Source organism: Lagopus leucura, unplaced genomic scaffold (genome assembly GCF_019238085.1).
Source record: "Lagopus leucura isolate 7727_CA_CO unplaced genomic scaffold, USGS_WTPT01 Super-Scaffold_100008, whole genome shotgun sequence".
Classification (NCBI taxonomy): Eukaryota; Metazoa; Chordata; class Aves; order Galliformes; family Phasianidae; genus Lagopus; species Lagopus leucura.
Window position 1 is genome coordinate 20464545 of NW_024962265.1, and position 20661 is coordinate 20485205.

Genomic DNA, 20661 nt, shown 5'->3' on the forward strand with positions numbered 1-20661 from the left:
AGCAGTGAACAGGAGCCTGTGTGCCACGCTCAAAAAAATCTTCACCAGCAGAGGTGACCCACCGTCACTGTTGCCACTGCTGAAAGAAGCCATCCACCCCTCATTGTGCTCACATCCACTGTTTGGTCTCCATAAGTATTCAGCAAGTGTCAGTGTCAGTGGGTGCAGTTTTTTTCCATATGGAGGAATTCAGTGACACACCTTTGCTTCATATGCACTGCCACGTCAGACACCATTTGTTATACTGTCCCTCTGCTGCCATCTGTCATAATGCAACAACATGTATCTGAATATTGTCAGGAAGGTTTGTCCTCTACTGCCATTCCACCAAGATCTACCTCTGACATAGTGAGCCAGTGTAGTAAAACAGGAGGCATTATTATTGGAGTAGCCCTTAAATTGCTTTCTGAAAGAAAAATAGTTTGACATAGGGTTATTTTATAAGTAGAACTTAGCTAGGAACTAAGGCTCTTTATCCAAAAGCATTTATCATAGTCATTGGTTTAGTTTTATGTTGTCTGTCCCTTTGATTTTTGTTTATTCAATGTCCAGTCAGTCTCTTGAACACCATCTAAATGTTGAAACTTTCCTACTGATATCAACAGGCCTTGCATGCTTGTTTGTTTCTGTTGGTGATTAGCAATAAAAAGGAAAGGAGGGCTTGAAAAATGCAGGGAATTTTTCTGGCATATTGCCATAGATATGTACATTACTGTGTTGGTACAACTGTAAGGAGTGTTTCTGTTTCAGGATGAATTAAAATGATGTAATGATGTTCAGTTGCGTGACTGAGTCATAGTCAAAAGCCCTTTTGTTATAACAAACATAATGCTAGATATGGGTTCAGTTACTGCAAAATGGCTTCAATTCAGCTGTGGCTTCAATTGCATGCCAAGTCCACTGCTTCTCTGCAGAATGTTTGTGTGTTTAAGTTTCTTGACTGAGCTTATGGAGATCTACACATCTACTCTAATTTGGGGAGGAGAACTGAAAAGTGGATTATTTCACGTGGAGGTTAAGACAGGAAGAACAAAATAAGCTAGGTGTGGTGCTTTTTAAGCATATATGTAAAGGAAACATTTGATAAAAGGTCAATGATGTGATGCTTTATAGTGTGACTGTAAGATTTTTTTTGTCCGTTGAGTGGGAGATGACATGAGTACCTCCTTTCTAACCTGTTTCTGGAACACTGATGCTACCAGTCTGTCACCAGTATTTAAGTGGTTGTGGAATATACGAAGAATGAGTTGTGTGAAATGAGCGTGATGCTTTGAATGAACAAAATGAGCAACTCCTTACTAGTGCACATCAATTAAAACTCCATGCTAAAAGCCAGGTGCATTTTTTATGTCCCAGGTGCCTGAATTTCAAAGTATGCTACCTTTTTCATACGTAATTATTGTTTAAACAAGCTGTTTGATACCAACACTATATAGTCGTAGGCTGTTCTGTGATATAGAGGAGGATTCAAGAATCAATATGCTGCTCTATCTGATTTTATCCATATGTATGTCTACATGTAATCTGTAAGACCTAGCCAGTTCAGTCTAATAAGCACACTTCTTCACTTTCTGCAGATTAAAGTTACTCTGTCACTGGCTGTTAGTGTATCTAAAGTGAGAGCTGAAGCTGAAATGAGACTTAACAGACTGGCTGCTGTAATATTAATGCTAATGGAAGTCCATTTAAAATAATTTATCATTTATATAGTGCTATTTAAAAGATACTTAAAGCAAAAGTAAATCCAGGTTATTGAATATAACTTGCCATCTATCAGCTGAATCTTTGATTATGCTTTAAAAAAGTTATTTAGGTGCTAGTAAATTTGTTTCAAAGGCCTTTGTACCCCATCAAGGGTAAATTAACAATGTAATTCGGTCTCTCGATTACCTTCCTCTAGAACATTGGTTTGGGGATTTTTGGAGGGCGGATGGCGGTGAAAGAGATAAAGGGAGTGAAATTTAGAAGTAAAAGCATGGTTGCAAAGTTATATTCAGTGATCACCGCGCCTTAATTTCTTTCTGAATAGGTATTTGTGTAAGGTAGCTGAAAGTCCCTTTGTGTAACTTGACACAACTTTTAGAGAAAATACAGAATGACTAAGCAAAATAGGAAGTGTGTGCTCTACGTCCCTGAGCAGTAAAGCTGAGAAAGTTTGGGATAGTGTCGGAATCACTGAATTTCTAACACACATCCTTTTTTTCTGACACTGAAAAATGTTACCTGGAGCATGAAAGTAAGAGATGGTTGATAAATGTGTATAACTGGATGTGTATGTTCACCTAAACGGTATGCCATGCATGATGATGGACATGAGGTAAATTGCTGAGTGTTCATCATACCTGGGAAGATTACAGCACGTCATTCGCTTGAAGGCTGAACAGTGAATATAGAAGACAAATTATGCCCTTAGAAACGGAATACATTGGCTTCCTTGGTCTGTCTTCCTGTTTGTTTGAGAATCAGATTCTGTAAGAACACTGGTTCTGAATGCAGCCTTTGCTGCTGTTCACATTGTCTGATAAAGCAAAATACATAGGTCAGCCTGAGAGCTTCTGGAGTCTCCGTGTTTGAAAATATTCAAAGTACAACTGGATAAGGCCTCAAGTGACCTGCTCGAGTTAACTCTGCTTTGAGCAATGAGTTTGGTCCAAACAACATCCAGAAGTCCCTATCAACCTCAGCTATTCTGTGATTCTGTAAAAACAGAGAGAGCTTTATGAATTTTCAGATTAAGTAGCTAACTTTGTTATAAATCTTTGTTTTCTCTTTAAGATCGGAAGTTTTCTGAGAATTTACAGTATTCATACAAAACAGGCAAGTGCTAAAAATGAAGATATATCATCACATATAGAATTTCATCTTCATGGTGGCACTTGCTATGGTCGAGGAATAGGAATCTTACCAGAAAATAACCCAGATGTTGAGGAACTGAAAACGTAAGTACTATACATTTTTTCCTACATGATTCTGGACAACAGTTATAACTATGCAGTTCAGAATTGTAGATGGATGTAAGAAACTGGGAACTCTGGAACAGAATATGACTTTAGCACTGTTAAGATGAAGAATAGATATTTGGGAGGGTAAGTGAAGGCTAATTTTTCAAATGGAAAATTAAGATTTTATCTTATAGTGCTATAATGATAAATCCAGGGCACAATAATACACTGTTTCATAGCGACATAATTTTTAGAAGATGATCATCCAAATGAGGATATTTTGAGCATGTGCATGTAAGTGCTTTATTGAGCTGAATGTGTACATGAAGAAAAGGTAAGTAACTGACATCTCTGTTTATTTACTGGAATTCTGTTTCCAGTAGTACGGATTTCTTTTGGCAGTGTATTGTGTTTGAAATTCCAGAAGTGCTTTGGAAAGGAGGCTGTTGCCTGCATCATTAATATACATTCTTCCTGCAGCTTCTGATTCAGTTGAGTTTTTTGTCTCTGTTGAAGAATTTGTCTGGGCATTTTACCTGTGTGTTGATAAATCACAGGATTCATTTATGTGTAATTTATACGTCTACCTGTGTGTGAAAGTCTCATAAGACTATGAAAATGTGTTGCCCTTTATTTTAGGTTCTTAGAATGTGTGGAACTGATAGACAGTCAGAATATGGAAAGCATGTCTTCATTGGAATTAGGTGACACTTTTGACATTGATACAGGTAAAAGCAATTAACAATTCACTCTTTTTTCTTTGATATGTATATATAAGAATAGTATAGTCGAGATACATATGGTCCAAATAAGTGTGTGATGTTACTTTGACAAAACTTTAGGGAATTCTTTTGGATTATTAAACTGAACGTTGACATAACTGTATCCATCTCACAGCAGAAGCATTTCACATGTAACAAGAAATACTTTCCTGCGAGGAAGTGAATAAATTATTAAACACGAACAGTGTCCTTAAATGTACTCTATAAAGGTCATGAAGTGGAGTGTTGTAACTTCCTTACTCGAAAGGAGGATTCCTCAAAGACAGATGCTGAAAGCACCACTAAGCTGCTAGCAACTGAGAATCCTTTCTAAAGCCATTGGATGGAAAAGTTGTGATAGGGGCAGTTTCAAGGTGCAACACAATGGAAGAGTAATAGCACAGGGACAGTTCTCCAGATTCAGTCTTACTTTTTAAATGGTATTTTAATCTTAAAAATAGCTAAATATTAGTTAAACCCTAAAGCTAGAATATAGTCTATGCCTTTGTTGCTGGCTTTTAAAATCCTACATTACTTAGCCATCAATAAAATATTCAGAGATTTTTGCATAGATTTGCTGCTCCATATATGTGTCATAGAGGCTGTTCAAAGAAGGGACTAGGCAATCTTTCTTTTTTTTTTTTTTTGAGTAATATCTATATTTTTGTCCAGAAAGATTGCAAAAGTATGATTACTATTAGCAACTATTCACGGTATACAGTCTGAAAATTTTTATTTTCATGGGTGTTGCTATTTAATATATGCACTAACTTCTCCACAAACATAATAGCTCTTGACATCTAATATTTGTCTCTTGCATGCTTTCCTTTTATGTATTATTTCCATATGTTATTAGGATTTCCATTCTCCCTTGCTCAGCTTTTTGTTTTGTGTGCGCACCTGTCTGTTTGTCTGGTTTTGTGAGTCTACGTGATAAAGATGTAAAGAAGGAAAATAATTCCTTCTTGATTTCAGGTCTTGAATCACCATTACAGAGATGTCAGCAATTATCTGCTACAGGTAGGAAACATTTTGTTGTCAAAGTAAACTTTATTCTCACTAGAAAAAAAAAAAAATTGTTGAAGTAATTTCCATTACTTACTACAGTAAGAACAGTTATAAGATTGGAATCTTATAAGTTTATGAATTGTTTTGATTTATAAAGGAATAAAGCATATTTATATATTTTGTTTACATTTGGTTCTTTCTATACGTTGAATTTCTACACCATGAAGTACGCCATGATCCCACAGCTTGTTATGATTTTACTTAACAGCTGAAGTAGCATGTTGTATTAATAAAACTGAGGCTGCAGCTGAGGAAAAAAAAAGCAGGGAATTAAGGCAAAATGCTTATCCAAGCTGATGATTCCTCATGTTCCAAATATTATGTTATTTAATAGGTACGTATGGGTTTTTTTTGTTATTTTGCAGTATTGACAGATCATCAGGATATGAGTAACACGATATTGAAAACTGTTCTGAACAGCAGAGCTCCTCAACAGTATCGAATTAAAGCAAAGCTGAGATCTTTTAAACCCCAGAAGCTTTATCAGTCTGTTAAACTTCATTGTTCCAAATGCAATACTTTGTAAGTGTTCTAGGTAATAAAAGTAATTTAGAAATTGTTGTATATGTTTTAGGTTGTCTGTATTTTCAGTGTATTTTCATTTTCTTTTTGTGTAAAACAAGCTGCGTTTAAATGTAATTCATTTCAAGCAGAGATTTGAAACTGGTAATAAGAAAATTTGAAATCATCAGGTGATGTGCATTTGCAGAATCCTTTGAGTGCTTTCAAAACTTTTCTTAATTTTCAGATTTGACAGTGAAGTTTTTTCCCTACTAACACTGCATTAAGTACTTGTTTCTGTCGTGCAGTTTTAAAATAGGATATGCAAAAAGATGTGATAGTCTCCAAATTATGGTCTGCATTAATTAATAAAATATCTTTGATTAAAGTAGATCTTCCAGAGAAGATATCTTATCCTGATCCAGAAATATAAGAACAGTACCATTCACTTTAGTTTTTTGGTCTTTTTTCTAACTTGAATCAGTTTAGTTACCCATTTTATCAGGTGATGTGGTTTCTCATTGTGACAAATAATGCTTTTGTAAATAATCTTACCTAGAAGCTTCTGCTAATAATGAGGGAAAGTTTGGTTGACATAGCCCAATTTTGATTAAAATATTGAATAATATACTTTGTAGAGCTATTCTTGATCATCTGAATCCTGAATCACTTTTTTGCCTGGCTTAGCCTTGCATAAGCTCTAAGAAAGCAGTTTTATAGCTACTGGTGTTAATAATTTTCTTGTGATAGCGTTTTAGCATCTCCTGTCCATTTGAAATTTTTTGTATAATTGAGTTTTATTAGATAAACATTGCTGAGATAACAAAATGCTCCTGCTAGCCTTCTCGTAGTGCTCTAGGTGCAAAGTGGCATCTGCTGCTTTAACTATTTCTCCTTGTCAGATCTTACTGCGTTATCTTGGTTGCTAATGTGAAAAGTGCTTAATTGTCTTCACAGTACACAAGTACCTGATCTTTATTACCAAGTATTAATGGAAAATAATTACTGTCTCTGCCATTTCTGTCACTTTTTTGGATATAATTGCTAACTCTGTATAAGCCTATAAAATTGACAGGAATTTGTTTGTTCCTTGTTGACTGTGTACTTACCTTACAGTTTTCCTTGACTTTTTATGTATTCTTTACTTGTCACATTCTCCATTTGAAGTTTCACTTCTACAAATTACTGCCTTCTCTTTGCCACAGAATGAGGACAGATTTTAAACCAGAAAGTTTTGCAAGACTTCAGTTAGCATATTTCTTATTCAGACTACCATCCTGCTGCAATAATTGGACTACTTGCAATTATTTTCTAGAAATTTGATTTCTCTTTTCTCAACTGTATGCATGAGGTAAAAATATTCAAGAATATGTAAGTTAACAGACCAGGGAAGAAAATACGATTTGAGCTCCTCTCTCCTTCCTCTTACATATTGTACTAAGGTGAAGAAGTTCTTTGTCTGTTTTTGCATACTTGGCATATTAAGCAGCAACTTGACTGAACAAAATTCAGTGAGAGTTTGAACCTTTAACATTTTATGCAGTGAGGTGCATACAGCTCTTCATAAAGTCTTTCAGAGAGGTGTATTTTTGTTTTTCAGACTTCTGCTGAAGTCTTCCTTCTAAATTCCAAAATGTTCACAGAATCACAGAATATTGAAGCGGGAAAGGACTTCTTGAAGTCATCTGGTCCAAGCCCGCTGGAGGAAGCCACACAGATTATGTGCATGTGGCTTTTGAGCATATCCAAGGAAGGATATTCCACAATCTTTCTAGGCAGCCTGTTCAATTTCTCAGTTACCTGCACAGTAAAGTGTTTCCTGATGTTCAGGCAGAATCTCCTGTGTTTTAGTTCAGGCTCATCACTTTGTCCTGGTGGGCACAACTGAAAAGAGCCTGATTCTGTCCTCTACAACTTTTTGAGTATTCATATATGTTGATGAGATGTCCCATTAACCTTCTCCAGGATAAACATCTCCAGCTCTCTTCAGTCCTTCCTTACAGGAGAAATACTTCAGTCCCTTTTTTTTTTTTTTTTTTTTTTTTCCCTTTGTTGGGTTCTCTTCAGTATCTCCATGTCTCTCCTGTACTGGGGAACTGAGAAGTGGACAGAGTACTCCAGGTGTGACTTCATCAGTGCAGAGTAGAGGGGAAGGATCACATCCCTCAACCTGCAAGTGATAATTTACAAAGCAGCACACCAGCAGCATTCTTTGTGTCAAGGGCACACTGCTGACTCATGTTTAAGCCAGGACCCCCAGGTTCTTTTCTGCAGAGCTGCTTTCCAGCTGGCTGGACCCCAGAATGTATCGTGTATGGAGTTATTTTCTGAGAAAGTGCAGCACTTCTTGAATTTCACAAGGTTCCTCTTAGTCAATTTTTCCAGCCTGTTAAGGTCCTTTTGGATGGCAGCACAACTCTGATATATCTGCCACTCTTCTGAGTCATCAGCAAATTTGCTAGGGGTGCACTCTACCCCATCATCCAGATCATTAATGAAGATGTGAACAGGACTGTGTTCCATATTGACCCCTGGCATACTTTGCCAAGTCTCTAGATAGATTTTGCACCCTTTGCACCACTGATCACCATTCTCTGGGCCTAGCTGTTCAGCCAGTTCTCAATAACCTTGCTGTCTGCCCATCCAGCCCATTCATCAGTGACTTGTTTGTGAGGATCTTTATGAGTGATAGTACTAAAAGCCTTACTGAAGTCCAGGTGGGCAATACCTGCTGTTTTCCCTTCATCTACTAGACTGATCATTTCATTGTAGTAGCTTATCATGTTGATGAAGCACGACTTCTCCTTGGTAAATCTGTTCTGACTACCTCTAATGATTTTGTTGTCCTTCACATGCCTGGAAATGGTTTCCAGATTTAGCTGCTGAGTCACCTTACCAGAGACTGAGGTGAGATTGATGACGGTTTAGTTCAGTGAGTCCTTCTTGCCTTTTTTTTGTTTTCTTTGTAGCTAGGAGTAGCATTTGCTTTCCTCTGTTACTGGTAAAAATTGAACTAGTTACGTTTGTATATCTGCACTAAAGAGATTATGACTCTTGTGTATCATTTAGTTCAAAAAATAATTCATTCCATTCCTGCCTATGCAGGAAATCTACAGACCATAGAAGCGAGGAGAGTTCAGTGAGTGTATCAGGGGTAATGATCTATTATATTAGGTCCATTGTTTTCCCATTTAGAGTAGTAATCCAGAAACACACATTGAAAGAGTTCATGTGGACAGCACTGTTTTCATGTAATAAAAGTTAAATAAATTTTAAAAAAGACTTTTTGTATGGTAGTTTTGCAGTTATAGCAGAAGAATATCAAAGTTTGGGTTTTACGCACAAGAATTATTCTCCTCAGTGGTGAAAGCAGGGGGTGCTCTTGGATTTGAAAGAGAAATCATCAACATAAACTTCAGGAGTTGTCGTTATTTTCTTTTTGACTCTACTCTGAAGTTTGCTACCTACTTTCCTTCAAAGTTTTATGAAATAGCCCAAACTTCCACTTCTTCTGTCATTGTCCATGCCACCGTTAAGACAGGTCAGGCAGGTCTGGGGAGAAAACATTCTAATGTATTTTTTTTCTGTCTGTGCCAGCTGCTGTCTCTTTGCCTGTTTTTGGCAATAGTAGTAATTTTTGAATTTCTTGTCTTATTTCTCTCTGGGTGAAACAAAATATGTGAGTGATGCATCTGCACATGATAGGAAAGAAACTGTTACATGGAGTTGCAGATTTTCCATTTACAGTGCATATGTGAAGTTAAACTGCAGTTTTTCATTCTTTCTCTAAGCTACAAAGCAAAATAGGCTGGAACATGGAAGTTCATATAACTAAATGTTATATGAGCTTAAGTGGTCATTCAGTTACAGTACAGTGGAATGCAATTTTGTGTGGGTTTTGTTGTTTTTTTTTAACAGCCTAACTGAAGTCCCTTAAATTTCTCATTTGTTTTTCCATGGATTTGCATATGTGTGAACAATGCTGCCATGCTGCCTCTGCTCATAAGTAAGCTTATGTTACTTAGTGTTTGTTAAAATGGAAATGAATTATCTTTATATAATTTGCTATATAACTTTAAGTGTGTTAACTGACATAAAAACAAAGCTGCTATTCCTTCATGTACTTTTAAGTTTTGTGACTACATTGTACCATTTATTTAGAAGTCTGCATTCCTTTTTGCTAGATTGTTGTTAGTATTTGCTTACTAATTTTGGAAATGGTTTTAGGCAAGAAGTTCCAAATGGAGATGCCTTTGACTTCATTTTGCAAGGCTGTGAAGCTACTGCCCCAAACCCAGAATTACAGAGTATGTCCTGGTATGAGTCTGTAATGTGGACTACACAAGACGAGAGCAGAAGGAAAGTAACTATTCATTTTGTAAAGCATTATGAAATGCTTCAACGTCCTGAAAATACCTTGCTTATGATAGAAGGTAAGATGAAATTGTAAATATATCGCTTTTTATAACAGTGCCCACTCTGAGTTTACAAATAACTAAACAAAGTTAAGATATGCTGAAGTTGTATTCAGTATAAGTAGCAGTGATCATTAAGGCATTTTATAACAAATGGAGACCTGACCAGGAAATTTGTAGTACACACAGGAAAAAGTAATTTTTGAATGTTCATAAGGTTGGTCAGGTACTTCTGTCTGTTCCAAACAATTCCCAAAATTAAAATGTTAATATGTTATTTTCCATCTGTGCTTACTGATTTGCTGTTCAGATTTGGGTTGTCTAAACGTGTTTTTTTAGTCTTGATATGGAAAAGGTATGGAAGACTTCTGCTGCAAGAAAAAGGTTTGGGAGACCTACAAGCCTACAATTAACTTTGTCAGCCTCTGGATGTCAGTGTTGTTTCAGACAAATAAGGCATCTTACAGCATGTTTTTGTAGTTCTGGTTTTGTTTTGTTTGCTTTTAAATCAGGTTTGCCTAAGGGAAGGGAAATACCCACTGATCTTTAGACAAAGCAATTTAGCAGTACAAATAAGGAATGTTTTGAGTAGAAGAAGAACAGTAAAAATGTATGCATATAGTACCATTCTGATTCCAGAACAAAGTCCTCAGTTGTGCCCAAGTATAGAGGTGAATAACTAAGTGTGAGTCAGAGGATCCTTTGCATAGGGTTTAGGACAAACCTACTTTTATTTCCTGCTGTTTTATGTTTGACTAATTCTGACAGCAGGCTTATGTCTGATGTGTACAAGACTGGCATTTTTTTTCTATGTAATACAACCTTATCTTTATGAAAACAAAATAAAAGAATGATATAACATGGTAAGTCATTTTCAGATATTAAAATGCCAGCAGCCAAGTATCTTTGTAAATTTAAGCACTTCATGTTGGAGCATAATGAGTGTTTGGACTCATTTTTCCCCAACACATCAATTATGAACTGTTCCTATGCAACGTCCATGTGATATTTTAAGTTTTTGGAGGTTAAGATTTTGCAGTCTCCTTCGAAATCTTCTTGATGCTTTTCTGGATACTGACCATGCTCAAAGGGCAAATACATTATATCACTTAATGGGCAGATATAATAAAGGTTATTTATGTTTGTTAAACAGAAGCAAATTGCTCTTGTTCAATACAAGACTCTATTTCTTCCCATAATCTTTATCAAGAACTTCTCACCTCAAGCTTGGCACTTATTTGGCTGCAGCTGAGGAAACAGTTGGATAACAGACAAAATTTTTAGGTGGGCCTCCAAAGGGAATGAGGGAGATCAATAACTACTGCTGCAGATTAGTTGAACTGAAGAATGAAATGTTTCAGTTAACAGTAGTTTAGTGTGATTCAAATCGCTGCTAACCCCTGCTTGATTCTCTTTTATACTCATCTCTTAGGAGTCTGAATACATTCAGTTGATGCAGCTTTATATTAAAAAAGAAAACAAGTCTGGAGGCCTCTTAGCAATGCCATGGTTAAAACTACTCTGAATTTTATGTATTAATCTCTGGGATGACAGTTCAGGTGTATATGAAAGGTATGAACTGTGTCACTGGACTTGGAAGACCTTTTCAGAAGCAATTTCAAATATCTGTTTGTTTTACGTATTTTTTTGTAATGAGAAATGCATTTTGGAGGCTCCATAATATTGGGCATTTTACATCAGTAGTAATAATGCACCTTTACTTATTTCGTCTATAATTACCTCATCAATAAAAGTAAGAGATATATACCATAAATATTTTACAACCCAGTGCCATAATTACTTGTCATAAAGTCTTGATTATAGTTAGTGATAAACATCAGTTGTCCTCAGATGAACATCTAATCAGCCAAGAAATTCAAGTTCTTCCATTTACTTTTGATTACAGTTTAAGAAAACATTTTTCCATTTTTAATAGGTGGAACCTTAAAAGAAATCTGGAAACTTACAAGAAGATTTAAATGTGTTATTCCTGTGAAATCCAAGGAAGATGATCTTGAATTATTAGATCTTTCAGCTCCTTTTCTTTTACAAGGAAACATAAAATATTATGGGTAGGTTAAAAGTATTTATTGATAAGAATTGCAGTAATAGAGATCAGTAATTCAAACTGCAGTGCTTAAGGGATAACTTATCTAAGAAGTCTTTGATGCAAAGCAAATATCAAAGCATCCTTTTGGCTAAATTGCATTTGGATTTTATCTTGCTCAATTACACTATAAGTCTTGTATCTTTAAGTGCACAGCACCCCAGCTTCAGTCTTGCCTGTGGTCCATGGTTAGGGCAGTAATTTCAGAGACTGAAACATGTGTATGAGTCTGTACTGACCGCAGAATGTCCAAATCTTCCATTTTCTAGACAGACAAATAGCATTTTTTTGGTCTTTCTTGGTAGACAAAAATCAAAACATAAACACATACATTGCTTTGAAACAGTAAGCTGTGGCCTTTTTTTCCGCACAGATAAAAATAGAGGTCCCAGAGGATTATTTCAGTCTTAAGTCTTACTCTCTTTTAAATTCCCAGTGTTGGGTAAGATTTCTTTGCCATTGCTATTTATTGAGATTCACAATAGTGTAAAACAAGTTGTCAGTTTGTAGGTGCTGATCTCTACAGGGAAAGCTTCAACAGGTGTCTGAATTCCACAGTTCACAGAGAATGTGCAATGTGGTACACAAATCTAGGTCTGGTAACGGTGCCATAACTTTTAATACTGTATTACTTTTCAGTGAGTGCTAGCTAGTATGTTTGCCCAGTACTGTGCAGCAGCATATAATTCAGAAAACTCAGCAATATGTAGGTCACTCTGAAAGTAGTACCTCCTATTTCCTTGGAAATGACAACAGATACAAAGAGAACAATAACACTATTTGAAACCTGAATTTCTCAGTTACAAGACACTACTTCTCAACATAGTCACCACCATTAGTTTTACATTTTTACCGGCAATGAACAAGAGCCTGCGTGCCACACTCATAAAAATCTGCACCAGCAAAGGTGCCACCACTGAAAGTCACCACCCACCCCTCACTGTGCTCACACATATTGTTTGGTCCCCATAGAACTTTAAGCAAACATCAATGAATGTCAGTGGGTGCAATTTTTTCTGCCTGGAAGAATTCAGTGACACCTTCACTTCATACGTGGTTCTTTGTCAGATGCTGTTGTGTCAGACTGCCCTTCTGCTGCCATCTGTCACACGGCAACAAAATGTAACAGAATACTGGTGGGAAGGTTCAACCTCTACTGCCATACCACCAGCATGCACCTCCAACATTGCAGGCCAGCATAGAATCTTAGAATCACCAAAGTTGGAAAAGACCTAAAAGATCATCCAGTCCAACCGTTCACCTATTCCCAGTAGCTCCCACTAAACCATGTCCCTCAACGCAACATCCAGCCTTTCCTTGAACACCTCCAGGCTCGGTGACTCCACCACCTCCCTGGGCAGTCCATTCCACTGCCTGACCACCCTTTCTGGAAAGTAATACTTCCTCATGTCCAGCCTGAATCTCCCCTGCTGTAGCTTGAAGCCATTCCCTCTGGTCCTATCACTAATGACACGAGAGAAGAGGCCGACCCCCAGCTCACTACAACCTCCCTTCAAGAAGTTATAGAGAGCAATGAGGTCCCCCCTGAGCCTCCTCTTCTCCAGGCTGAACATTCCCAGCTCCTTCAGCCTCTCCTCATATGGCCTGTGTTCCAGACCCCTCACCAGCTTTGTTGCCCTCCTTTGAACACGTTCCAGGGCCTCAATATCTTTCTTGCAGTGAGGGGCCCAAAACTGGACACAGTACTCGAGGTGCGGCCTCACTAGTGCTCAGTACAGGACAACATAGTAACAACAGGACAACATAGTAACATAAGGAGGTATTACTTTTGTAGAAACCTTTTTTACTTTTGTGGAAACTTGTATTTAATATGTTGGAACATAGGTAAAGCCAAATTTCTCTTCTAACCCTGTTGCGCTTTTAGAGCCTGCCACTAATTCAGATTCATTCCATCTTTTGTAAAGTAGGATGTTGTCTGTATTGCTAAACAAGTGATGATACACGAATATATGCTTAGCTATGTAAGATGTACAGACCAAGTTTATTTCTACTCAGGAATGATTGAAAAGCAGCATTAAGGGTTTTGATATGGCCTAAGTCTTGTTTCCAGTAGAATAGTTGTTTAAAATAGCAGAAAGTTTAAGCTGCCACTGATTAAGGAAATTTGAGTTATTTCTTTCTGTGCAGAATGTCTCTGGTATAAACGTTGCAATGGTTGGTTAGTCTCACTATTCTTGTTTTAAATGCTAGATGTAAGAAGTGTTCAACTCCAAAGAGTATCAAGAATCTAAGTTCCCTAGCAGAAAAACGAGAACCATCATGGGAACCAACTGAAATAGCACAAGGTCAGCTGACATGATACTGTCCTGAAACAATTTTGCCTTGATTCTTAAGTGTGTATCCATAATGCCTCGGTTATCACTGACTTAAGACTTTCGCCATGTATGGGTAAGAGGAGTAGGAGGATCCTACCAAAAGGTAGAATCTAACATCTAAGCCAAGGTTAGCTGTTCTATTACTAGGATAAGAGTATCTTAAAATCTTCTGGTGTTTTTGCAGTCTCACCTGTTAAAGTGTATCTAAGCAAGTTGCAACGCACTCTCAAAATACAAACCACACTTTGACATTGAGAGCCTTTATTTTTTTGGCCTATCAATTTATGATTTAATTAGAATATTCAAAGTAAGTTACCACTGAAAGAGAGGTATTGTCTGCGTGAGTTGTTATGATTTATCTTGCATATTCACTGTATAAAGCAGATCCATCTTTTCCTTCAGTTTTAGGTATTGAACCACTCCAGTATGTTTTCGTTATGAAGTTCACACTAGTTGATGGAACAGGAGCACTAAATGCATATCTTTTTGATTATGTAAGTAACCCTAGGTAAAGGTAAGCTATATGAATTATGTGGATTTGAATTTTATTTATTAGAATAGCAAATGTATGTATAGAAGTATTCATTCTATGTTACCTGCAGCATTTTATAGTGTCCATTGCAAGTGTTACAATTTTATTAATGCTGCTCATCAGTGAAGATGCTCAGGATGCAGATCTAATTATTTTTCAATAAAATTTATAGAATATCAAAGCATAAAGACAAAGCTGAAGCTTGTTGATAATTTTGTATCTCCGTAGACTTTTATACTTTTCTCTGTATAAATTCTGCTTTTATTGACAACCTGAATGCTACTTGAATGAATTTCAGGATTTATGCAGTTCAAAATGTCATTACTTTTTTTTTTTTTCAACTCCAGACAGAATCTAAGTTGTCCATTGAGTAATTCCCGATTGTTTCATATGACCATGAACTACAAGAGACCTTTCTTTCCCTGATACTAGGTTATAGCCATAGTCATGCAAATATGTGTTTGATTCCAGAAGCACTTTAATACCATTACTTTGCTTACCCTAGAATTAATCTACTTCCAATCTCCTCTGAAACAACTTATGTCCATTGAGACATTGAAAAATACATACTTTGCCTGATACTAAATGCTGTACAAGTTTTCCTTCTGAAGGCTGTAAAAACAAGGTTAATTTAATCTTCTTCCATCTAAAAGTTTTTTATCAGTACCAGAGGTGGGTTTTTTCTTCCGTATCAGAGTTTTTGTAAGCTCTGAACATTCTCACTTTTGTTCTGAGTTCCTCTCTGTTGGCCCAAAATTTCTGTGAGTACCTTAGCATGAGTCATTAACACACAATGCTTCTATTCTGTAATTATAATGAGGATGAATAAATTTCTTGCTTACTGATTCTTGTTTGGTACATTCTTCTCATTTCTAACCAGAGCTCAGCTTATATAATATAATATATAATATAATATATATAATATAAGAAAATGAGACATTTTCTCATTCTTTGTGCAGTTGTTTTGTCTTGCTTAAAACACAGTGTTTTGTGCATGTATCTAGTGAAAAGTGCTTGTCATCTTTCTACTGTTCATTTTCCTTTTATATGAAGAAACTAAAATGCAGAAGGGAGGTGGAGGAAAAGATTTTTAACTGTCTCTCCATTTAGAATTCCAGAAATCTATAGTTTACAGTAGCCAAGAGTCTCATCAGATACTGTTTACAGCTCAGCTGCAGGAAAAAGAAACAAGTTTCTTCTGAAATAACAGCTGCTAGCATCTCTGCTGGTGGTAACTTCAAGGACAGGCTGTGCCTTCCTAGCCTAAACTTCAGTCCTTCAGCATCACCTCAGAAGAAGCTGGGCTACTTTGAAGTACAACTTTACACCACCTTCCAGTCACGCTTTTATTGGAATGTTGTCAGTTCTTTTTCATTATTTGAGTTTTGTAGGAAAACACTGTAAAGTTGTATAGTCAGAAGAACTCAAGGAGGGGAAAAAGCAGTTACCTGTGTCAGTTTTGCCACTGGATTATCTGCTGACTTACAGTCACTTAAGCGTCTCATACAAAAATTACACAAAGGATAAATTATTTAGTATTTTAATTTTTTAAAATATGATAAATTGCCATCAAAAAATTGAGTTCACTTTGTGAAGCTGTAAAGTGATTAGCCCTGAGGGATACAACATTAGGTAACAAGCATGGAAATTATAAAATTGGAGTTTTGTCAGTGATGTTACTGTAAATAATATCTAAAGAAAAGGTTTATCTAACATCTCCTCGTTCCATTATTTACTTTTCCATGCAGAAATGCATCCTGCAGTATCAGCCCTTTGCCATAGTTTTTTCCTATATCTGGACTTAGAAGTATTATTTTTTTCAATTTCACTAACTATTTGGATGATTTTTACTTCTTTAAAGGGGCTAATGAGTTCATACCCTTCTTCCAACACCTCACTCTCTTCTGTTCTCTTCCAGGAAAAGTTTTTCCAAATTCCTGCCTCTGAAATCTTAACTAATAGTTTTCTTCAGCAAAAGATGGAGATGACCATGAATACACTTTCTCCTCCAGGAAGAAAATTAGGTCAGCTTGCTGTTGTTTTAGAGGGAGATGAAAATGGAAAGGGTCTTTTGGTCTGCTATTATTTATACAAAGTCTTAGAATTCAGCTTATGCTTGGGTAAAAATCAGAAGTGAGAAATGCTGGTGTCTGTAAGGGGAGTTCTAATCAATTTGTTTTGATACGTTTCTCTAATAGTAGAAGTCCCTGTTGCGAAAAAACAAAAGTAATGATTCAGTGAATTCTCATGTGGAATGCAGTGATGTGTGAATACCGTCATGTAAAGGTAGACACTAACTTGTCATTTCAGTTCATATGGAAGTGAACCAGAACACCCCTGTGCTGAGTGTCACAGCACGTTAGGGAAGAGATTCAGTGCCTGGCATGTGCAGTGAGTGAGATTCTGTGTTTGCATGTGCACATTCTGATTTAGATCATCCCTTGCTGCAGGAAACTCCCTTAGAAATTAAGCAGAAAACTTCAGTCTAGATCCAGACAGGTTTTTATGTAGTAGTTTTGTTGTGACAGAAAGTAGCTGTGTCCAGGCCACGTCCATGCAAGGTATCTCTGTGTCTCTGCCACAGCTTTGACCTCAGAAGCATGGTCCCACAAAGTACATGAGTGTCAAAGGCAACCACACCAAAGTCTTTTTTTTTTTTAAAAAAGTGGTCCTTTTGTAAAGGGTGTAGAAGATTCCCTTTGTGACCAGTTTCATTAATCTTAGTATGACTGAGATTTTGTTTTAGAAAGTCTTTATAAATGCTATAGTACTGTAGAACTAGTGTTATCAAGAGCTTTCAAGGTGGAGGTGCTCTAGGAGGCTGCTTGTCACTGATCAGCATTTCTGGTGATGCATGAAATTTTGAGATACGAACTGGAATGCTAGTTATGAATTTTAATTTCAAATGAGTAATTATTTTTTCTTCTCTTTAAATATTTTATATGTTTAAGTATCGTAGTTAAGATCCTGCTCTAGTTGTAATTCTTGCCTATAAAAATTAGAAATGAGCTTTAAATTATAATTTGGTTTTGATTTGTAGATGACTTGCCATGGCTGGAATGCTTCATCAAGTCCTATAACATTGCAGATGGAATGAAACATCAAGTTTATTACCAAATTTTTGACACTACAGTTGCTGAAGATGTTGTATAGAAATGTGTTACTAACAGGAAGTCATCCAGTAAGAATTCAATTATTTTTTATATATCAGACTACTTAAAAAGTCCATGTATATATGGCATTTTAGTTTCTCTTAAGAGGAACGGAAATTATGTTTCAATGTATTTTCTACATTTTTACATGCAGTCTTGTGATCTCACTGCAACTGGAAGAGACTAAGCTTCACTGGAGGCTGCTCAGCTCAGGCTGATGGGAGAAATCTAATACCCAGCTATCCTTCTGAAAGGCAGCAATAAGGTTATAAACTGATGATTTTACTCAGAAAGTACAATCAGAATTATGCTGCTTTGTTCATTTCTGTATTAAAATAAATGATGTTGGTAAAGACAGAGAGAAGAAGCTCTACAGAAAACTTTGAGACTATTTTCTGCAGGTATTTTGATGGAGTTACAAATCTGATCGTGTGATGTTTATCACTAAAATTGAAGTCAGGTCACGAAACTAAGAGTTTAAAATTATAAAATGAATATTGAAATTCGGTAAACTATGAAGATTTTTAAAGTGACCCAGTTGGGGACCAGAGTTTATTGCCTGGGTTTGTGTTTTCAAAGGCTCTCATATCTAGGTTAAATTTACTGTCAGATTAAACTGCCAAGATCTGTCTTTTCTATCTTACATAATCAGATTGTTTGACTAAATTTAGAGATACCAAACTAATCTAGTGATATCATGGCTTGAAAGTACTGCTGGAGAAATTACTTGATGGTTTTATTTTGCATTCAGTAGTATGTAGGAGAAATTCAGGACAAGTTTCTCCACTAATGAGAAATCCCTGTCAAATCAAGTGCTTCCCATCTGAGAAAAATCTCAAAATATTTACAACTGTTTTTTAAAGGAGATCAGAAGCAAGATACAATACTTGTCAGCAGATAATTATTTTAATAAAAACACTTTCTTTTTTAATTTTTTTTCAGAGCTTGTTAGTAATTATGCAGTTTGTCAATTTAAAATTTCACCAAATGTCTTCTGATAATTTTTGGATACTCTAAAAGATTGTAGTGAATTTCTGTGCCATAACCCCAGAGAACATGCACTTTATTGATCAGTGTGTAAGGGGAACTACTGCTGAAGGTGATTAGTGCATACTTCCTTCAAAGGAAAATCTGAAATTCAGAATGGAGCCGGCTATTTACTGAAGAGCAATACTGGTTCGTGAAGCAGTGCCTGAATCTGTGAATAACTGCATGAGAAAAAAATATTGTGTTATTAAATGTGCATTATTAAACCTGAGGCACTGGCAGGATCCAAATGACTCCAGAAGTTGAGATTTAAACTGAAGACAATCTTTTGTAACTTTTCTTGTATATAATGCATGAAAATATTGGAAGGAGATATTTTTGTTATTTTATTTTATTTTTGTTACCAACTGACAGCAGTAATTGACAGCGTATGTTTTTTATAATGAAGTCTTTTCATTGCGTCTGATGTCTGAGATCCCTGCCAGAAAACTGACACTTCTGTGCTGGTGAATATTGTAACTATTAAAACATTTAATAAAATCTTTTTCAAATATTGAGGTGTTTTGTATTTGACTTTCAGTTTCTAGTTCTTAAGATATTGAAAACTTTGCTATCAGTAGGCTTGCTTCAAATGAATGCTTACAGTTTGTTGGATTGGAATGCGTATTTAATTCTCTTTCCAAACACGACCTGTAGAAATAATTGTAATTAGTAATGAATATATATATATATATATATATTACAATACTAAAGATCATTATGTAGAACAGAATTAGTGCAGAGTTGAAAATGAACATGAACTCTGTTCTTCCCCCACCCTACCAATTACACAGGTGAGTGCATCAAAATGGTGAAAATGTAATTAAAATGAGGACTTGAGTCTTCTAGAAAAAGCAGGCAAAAAAAGCAAAATATATGTAGGAATGGTGTTTTCAGGAATATCTGTATGATTGGGCTCCTGAAGTCCTTGTTTTAAGGTGGTTTAAACAATTAAGATTGGAAGTCTTTCAAAAGTCATTTGAATTTAAGCTCTTCGTTGCCTAAAACCCTCTTGAAGCTTCCAAAGAAAATGTCAGAATGTACAATAATAACACACATTGCAGATGCAAGAAGGCATTTCTGATGGGTGACCTGCTGTTCAGTGGTGATTGAACTTTCTCATCAGCTTTAGCTGTTACAGGATCCAGAGATTTACAGACAAGACTTTGAAATGCTTTGCTTAATACTAATCCTTTGGCTACTGAGCAGCAGGAAGTGGGATTGAAAACACAGTGGAGCTGGGTCTAACAAGCAACAGAAGGAAGAGAGTTTGTTTTAGAAAGGATGAGTTCTTATCTCTTCATACCACGATGTTTTACATTGCAATGAATTTATTCATTATTCAAGTATGTGAAACTGGCATGAACTGGGACATAGCAACTGCAGAAAACTTTCTCCAAAGGAGAAGAAAGAAAAATCGAGTAAGCATTATTTTCAAATAAGTATTATTCCAAGTGTGCTTAACAGTGAGTGTAAAGATAGGAAACAAGGAAATTCAACAGAAAATAAAGGAGAGAGGAAACTTTCAAAGAATAGCAGCAAAGGCAAGATGTAGTAATGGTAGAGAGGCTTGATGAGATTCTTTGCTGCACACCCTGCTCAGATAGTTTCCTACATACTAAATACCCAGGAAGTACTGTGGCTTGTAGAAACATGCACCCGACAAAGGATCACTAGGTCTGAGTTGCTTTAAAAACGTAGAGCAGAATTATGTTATAATAATACAGTAATAAATACAATAATATAATAAATATCATAATATAATTAGTAGCTTTTTTTGTGTCTTTGTTGTTTTTTCCAAACAAACCAAACAAAGAAAAA

At 36.1% G+C, this 20661-nt stretch overlaps 1 protein-coding gene across 1 annotated transcript in view; it reads left to right on the forward strand.

Annotated features, from left to right (window-relative positions):
* The window catches only part of POT1 (protection of telomeres 1), a 60433-nt gene extending 41129 nt beyond the window's left edge, over positions 1-19304 (forward strand). Inside the window, exons 12-21 of the mRNA XM_042872660.1 lie at positions 2776-2939; positions 3582-3670; positions 4679-4723; positions 5137-5293; positions 9500-9705; positions 11624-11759; positions 14006-14100; positions 14533-14624; positions 16581-16686; positions 17703-19304. Coding sequence (XP_042728594.1) covers positions 2776-2939; positions 3582-3670; positions 4679-4723; positions 5137-5293; positions 9500-9705; positions 11624-11759; positions 14006-14100; positions 14533-14624; positions 16581-16686; positions 17703-17815 — 1203 coding nt within the window. The 3' untranslated portion in view covers positions 17816-19304. The remainder of the gene's footprint in view (positions 1-2775; positions 2940-3581; positions 3671-4678; positions 4724-5136; positions 5294-9499; positions 9706-11623; positions 11760-14005; positions 14101-14532; positions 14625-16580; positions 16687-17702) is intronic.
* Positions 19305-20661: the final 1357 nt, after the last annotated feature.